The following is a 6,119-nucleotide window of genomic DNA, read 5'->3' on the forward strand; positions in this document are numbered from 1 at the left end:
CTAGGCTGATGGACTGTTTTCAGTCAAAGATTCCAATAGTAGATGAGTATTACGAGATCCACTCCCTTCCTGAAAACATCAGCTGAAAAGGCTATGAAGCCAACTAAGTATCTTCCCAATTTTACATTCCTTTCAGCAGTCTGTGCAATGGAGGCAGATGAGTAGAAACAGTTGCAAGATGATAAGCTCAAAACTCCATTCTTTCTTCTCTTCCTGAATAACCAACACCTTCAATGTTTAATTGATATCTCCTCAACGCTAACAAAAATGTCTCAAGATGAGATGTGTCAAGTAGAAATGCTGGATATGGACATCAGTAAACAGTCCTGTTCTAGAAAGTTCTTTTTCAAGAAACTCAGATCTTCAAAACGTTCTTTAAAGGGCAACTTTCTCATTCAAAAGGGGATCCATATGCCTTTACTAGTTAATCCCTGAATGATAAGACCACATTCAAATTATTATTCCAAAAGTGACCTATTTTGGAAAGATTTACTTACACAGTCTGTTACTGAGGAACCTGGAATATATATTGCTAAAGGAATGCTCAGTCAGGGCCCCAGAAGCAAGCAACATAGAAATAAAGGGCACTCGCTGAGAGGAATGTGATCTTAAGATTTCAGAACTGCTTGAAAAGTCTTCTCCCCAAAAGTCAGGCAAAATAAACAATAAGAAGAGAAAGAGATGGCTAAAAGAAAGTAAATGAACAGAAGATGCATTACTGTAAATTTAGCACTACAGTATTTAAGACATAACAAAGGCAGAAAGGGAGCAGACAAGATAAAGGAAAGTGGAGAAGAAAGGAAGAAAGACCTTGAAACAGTCAAAGTCATACCAACCTTTTGTATCATTCCTGCAGCTAGATAGATTTGCTTGTATGAACATATTAAAAAAAAAAAAAAGTAAACCAAGTGAAACCATAGGCATCCAAAGCTAAGAGGAGTATAGCAACTGAAGTATGTATGCACTGTGATTATAGTGCCATACAAAGGAAAATAGATAATTTGCAGTTAAAAATAGAATTGTTTGAGTTGGAAGAGACCTTTAAAGGTCTTCTAGTCCAACTGCCCTGCAATGAATAGGGGCACCTACAGCCAGATGATGGTTGCCCAGAGCCCCATCCAGCCTGACCATGATTCTCTGCAGGAATGGGGCTTCCACCACACTTCTGGGCAACCTGTTCTAGTGCTTCACTACTCTTGTCATAAAAACACTTTCCTTATACCCAATTAAATCTCCTGTTTTAGACTGAAACATTTTTCCTGTGTTCCATTGCAAGAGACCCTGATAAAGAGTCTGTCTCCCTCTTTCATATAGGTCCCCTTTAGATACTGAAAAATCACTCCTCCCCTGAGCCTCCTCCTGGCTGAAGAGCCCAGCTCTCTCAGCTATCCTCACAGGGAAGGTGTTCCATCCCTTGGATCATTTTTGTGACCCTCCTCTGGACGCACTCCAACAGGTCCACATCTCTGCTGTGCTGAGGACTCCACATCTGGATGCAGTACGCCAGGTAACGTCTGGCCAGTGCAGAGCAGAGGGGCAGGATCACCTCCCTCAACCTGCTGGTCACATTTCTTTTGATGCAGCCCAGGATATGGTGGCTTTCTGGGCTGTGAGGTCACACTGCAAGCTCATATTAAGCTTCCTATTCACCAGTACCCAGAAGCTGTTTTTGGCAGGGCTGTGCCTTTTCTTTTTCTTCCCCGAGTGCTTACAGGTGCATTTTAAAATGTGTACAAATACCTTTGTTGGATACAGAGATATTCTGAGAACTAAAGCACTCCTAGTCCAGTTATCTCAGTTTGTACAATCCATACATATTGCCTAAATTAATGAACATACTCAATAGCTGTGAACTTTAAGAAACAACAAAGGAGTTAGGCTTCAGGCAGCATGCAGAAGCTTAAACAATAACAAAGAGTAAGTGAGAAGCTGCAGCAAATCAGTGTTATTTATATTCAGAAAACCTCTTCAGAAAAATACTTCTATTTGTTTTTGTGATGGATGTGTTTTACGCTTTTCTATTTTTATTCACAATTTTGCTAGTTATCTTCAGTAAGACAGGATGAAGTAAAGAAGCATGAAGGGGATGGGGGGTAGAAAGGAGACTGTGCCTTCTCTGGAGAAAATGACAACATCAATCAGGAGAGCGACTTCTACAAAGTGTGGAGGACAGGGAGGCACAGCCTGGAGCAGCATGCTTACAGCCCAGGGGCTACAGCTTATACTGTGAAATTGCAAGGACCAGACAGACAGCATTTAGCAAGGGCAATCAAACCAAACCCCCTCTAGAGACTGGTCTACTGCAATTCAGTGTTTGATTTTACAGCACCCATGAGTACATGCAAGAGACACAACGCGCAGGAATGAAGCTATATACTAACTTTTTAATTCTCTCCTACTCCACAGTGCTCCATATTTTCTCTATTAAAAAAAAAAAAACAAAAAAAAAACCTACTAAATATTTCAGATTTAAATATATTTTGTTTCAAGTTGGGAAACCACCTGGTCATACAAACAAAATGATACTGGCAGATTCACCCTCGAGTGCCAGCCAATCTGGAGTCCTGCCATACAGGTCAATAAATTAGGAATAGAGATTATATGTAAATGTATTCATAATTGTTTTATCTCTGGCAGCGCTAGTGCTCTAGACAGACATAGCCATTCAGCAGTTCTTAGGTTTAAGTTAAATATTTCTGAAATTATAGGTTTTTAAACAGTAGAAAGTACTTCCTAGTTCTTCCAGATAACACTGGTAAGTCAGGGTATTTCCTGCACTCTAACCAAATAAAACTGCACAAATAGAACATTACAGAGCTTATGTTAAGTGCATGACAATGACAGAAAAATATGTTGGTGCTTCCTGAATTAGTTTAAAAGCTCCAGATACTTCACCTCTCAAATATTTAGGGATCACTAACAGAGAAGTGTTGTATTAAGCGTCAGCATTTTCTCTCTAATTATGATTTTTGAAACATTTTCAAAATACCCTAGGATGCAGAATGACAAATTAAGAAGACTGTTAAATAAGCTACTTCCTGCAACACAAAAGATGTTGAAATATACTACACTTTCAGACCATCCACTGCTGTGTTTACTACTTGGTCGCTAACTTTGTCAGTGTATATTGCTTAATCTACCTCTCTTTTCATCTGACAAGACATTCTAGAAATCTGTTAAAAAGAGAAATTAAATAGTAATTAGCAAAATCTCAGATGTATGGAATGGTCAAATAAAAAACTGTCACTTATTTTTTCCAAACTTAACTCAGATCAATATTCAAAGGAAAACTATCTGAGCAATTAACTCTTACATTTATTATACTGGACGCTGACCCTGAACAGTGCTGTAATTTTTAAATCAGAATGTTTTACAGAACCATCTGTACTACTGATATTCCTTATAAAGCATCAAAGATTTGCAGTGATTAAGTTTTAGTCAACCAAAAAATAATGCTGGTAGATGATTGGGAAATTTTAACAATGAAAGTGCCCAGACCAACTGAGCATACTTTCAAAATTAATATCAAACAGTTATATTTTAAAGAGACTGAAAAAAAGTCTGAGAGAAATATCTGTACCTAATTCCAAAAGTTCCCTTTTCAAAAGTAACTGTTCTTCCATAGAAAGAATACTTTACTGTTTGTAAGCTTAGGTTGTTTTTTTTCAGTCATATGCTTAATGATCACTATTGATCTCACATTTTAAACAGATCAGAAAGATAGAGTTACATGCTATCTCAATGCTACTCAGTTTCTTTGACAAACTGTTAATAAAGCTAGTTATTAATATATCTCTTGCAAGTTACTAAGAGAAGGATAAAGGCATCTACCAATGAAGATGAGCTCAGGCATTAAACAAACATTGGATTTTCAAAATATGCTATAGGCATCTCAGTAGAAACTCCTTTGACAAAATTACTTTGGACCATAAGCAACTGGATTTGAGAATGTAATCGAAGGAGAAAGAAAAAAAAAAAAAAAAAAAAAAAAAAAACCTGTATGAGGATACTAAAATACTAAACTACTTTTTCCAAATTACTACTGAAGGGGCACATTTTAAACAGATTTGTTATGAGAGACTGACCTGTTGAGATGGTAGATGCTGCCCATGTGGCATTTCTAACGACATTCTCCAATCCGAAGATGAATTTAGAGAGCGTGTGTGAGGAAAACTTCTGCTGCACGGTACGTAAGAGTTCCCATCCTAAAACAAGAAAGGACAAGTGATCGGGTTGTTTGTTTTTAATATTCAGAAATGTATTTGGTAAGTTCTTGCAACACGTGAATTCTAAAAACCATTCAAGACCAAATTAATTTATAATTACCTCATCATCAGAATCTCCCAGCCTCCCTAGATCTAGGCATGGCACCCTGCAGGAAGTTAAAATGATTTTAGGAACAATGTGTTTCTTATTTTTCCAGTTACATTAAAAACAAACTCCAATAGTTACTTCTATTAGTACCTACACAAAAGTTTCCTTACAACCAGAAACAGCCTACTTAGGAAACGTCTATTAGCCCCTCAGGAGCCAGACAATGAGCTTTTCCTCCGTCACATCAGCAACCCCAAAGGCCCCTGCAAGGTTCTCCTTCCTTCCCAGCCTCAGACAGCCCCAGCAAAGCAACAGATCATAAATCAAGAATTCTTATTTCCATTTTCCACAGCAGGTCTGTGGAAACATCCCTCTACAACCAGTCACCAGAGAGCCCACAGGGAAGCAATAATTCCTCAGGATGCAAGCATTCTCAATTATCTGAACTAGACTAAACAGTGGAACCTAACTACATAGTGGGAGCAAATTATACTTCAGTGTGTATACACACACACACACACACACACACACACACTTCTGCTTAAAGAAATGAAAATATCACAGATTTATTTAAGAATTTCTGTGTCCTACATCTTTACCTCAGTTACCCTCGGGGGGGACTGAATTTTACTTCCAGTATTTCCAAACAACCCTATTATAACATGATTGCTTCTACAAATAATAGAGCTCATTAATTTCCAGTTGTTTTTCATTACAAACTGACTGACAGTACACAAAAAGTTGAAGTTCTTTGATGCAGATATGAACAACAAGGCCATAATGACACACAGCTGGAAAATAACAGATACAGTGGCTGTAAGGCACTTCACTAATGTAAATAATGTATTGAACATTTTTGCTTTTAACATGTCACAGAAAACAGCCTTAAGATGATAAATTTCGTGCAACGCTGATTTACGTATCAATAGAAATGCAAGTGTATGGTGTAAATTATTAAAGAAATCAGATGAAATCTGATTCAGAAAAACATGAGCAGACTTACTCTGGGGGGCGAGGACCCCGAGCAGCACGTGTATCTGGTCTCCAACCCTAGAAGGACACATTATTAATGCTGACACAGGTCAGGAGGTAAACACACAGTTGTCTCTTTCAGCCTGCCTTTGTTTAGAACCAATGTCTCCAGATATCTGATGTATGTATTTGACTGAGATAGCACTAAGAAAAGGACAAAACAAAAGCTTTTCACCAAAAGTTGATTCTTACAGATCTTGAAACAAGAATATTCAGTATTTGTCAATACAGAAAGTCTTCTTGACATTAAGAGTACAGACAACATCCACACCGACTATTAATAGATTAAAAATAATCCACGTTTCATTTTGTTCATACAACAACTGCTCACCAGGTTTAAGGTCACATGGATGATGGCATGGAATGTTTCTGAGCCAGCCCTCAGCCAGCCCATAAACTGAAACCACAGCACAGACGGACAGCTGGCTTACATCGAGCCAGGAGCAATTCCTCCAGCTGGCCTTCCAGTTGGGAAAAAAAAAATATGTGGCTCACAGATGTTCTGCAGCACCTTGTTTTTTAAAAGACTTTAACATATAGATGTCAGCACTGCACCCTGAACTGTGCAAGCATCCTGCTTCCAGCTGTGGCCTAATGCATGCATGATTTGAAAGCCATCACAGAACTGTTAATTGCTTTCCTCCCCACACACCCTGGCAGCATACCCCTGGAAAAGAGAATTCAAAACTTAGCACCACCAGCCTCTGGTGTCTTCAGAAAAGGGTATTTAGGTTTGGGAGGAGACGGGAAGGGAAGAAATAAAAAAAAAAAAA

At 38.3% G+C, this 6,119-nt stretch overlaps 1 protein-coding gene across 4 annotated transcripts in view; it reads right to left on the reverse strand.

The window, feature by feature from the left end:
* The window catches only part of CAPS2 (calcyphosine 2), a 31,068-nt gene that overhangs the window by 23,139 nt on the left and 1,810 nt on the right, over window positions 1-6,119 (reverse strand). For 2 of the 4 annotated variants that reach the window (XM_042816087.1, XM_042816084.1), the window contains exons 3-5: window positions 5,318-5,364; window positions 4,327-4,372; window positions 4,086-4,205 (exon numbers count right to left, since the gene is read on the reverse strand). In XM_042816087.1, coding sequence (XP_042672021.1) covers window positions 4,086-4,205; window positions 4,327-4,372; window positions 5,318-5,364 — 213 coding nt within the window. The remainder of the gene's footprint in view (window positions 1-4,085; window positions 4,206-4,326; window positions 4,373-5,317; window positions 5,365-6,119) is intronic. The other 2 variants (XM_042816088.1, XM_042816086.1) reach the window with 2 other exon arrangements.

Source organism: Centrocercus urophasianus, unplaced genomic scaffold, assembly GCF_019232065.1.
Source record: "Centrocercus urophasianus isolate 14NV4802_14NV808 unplaced genomic scaffold, USGS_Curo_1.0 seq_15, whole genome shotgun sequence".
NCBI classification, from domain to species: Eukaryota; Metazoa; Chordata; class Aves; order Galliformes; family Phasianidae; genus Centrocercus; species Centrocercus urophasianus.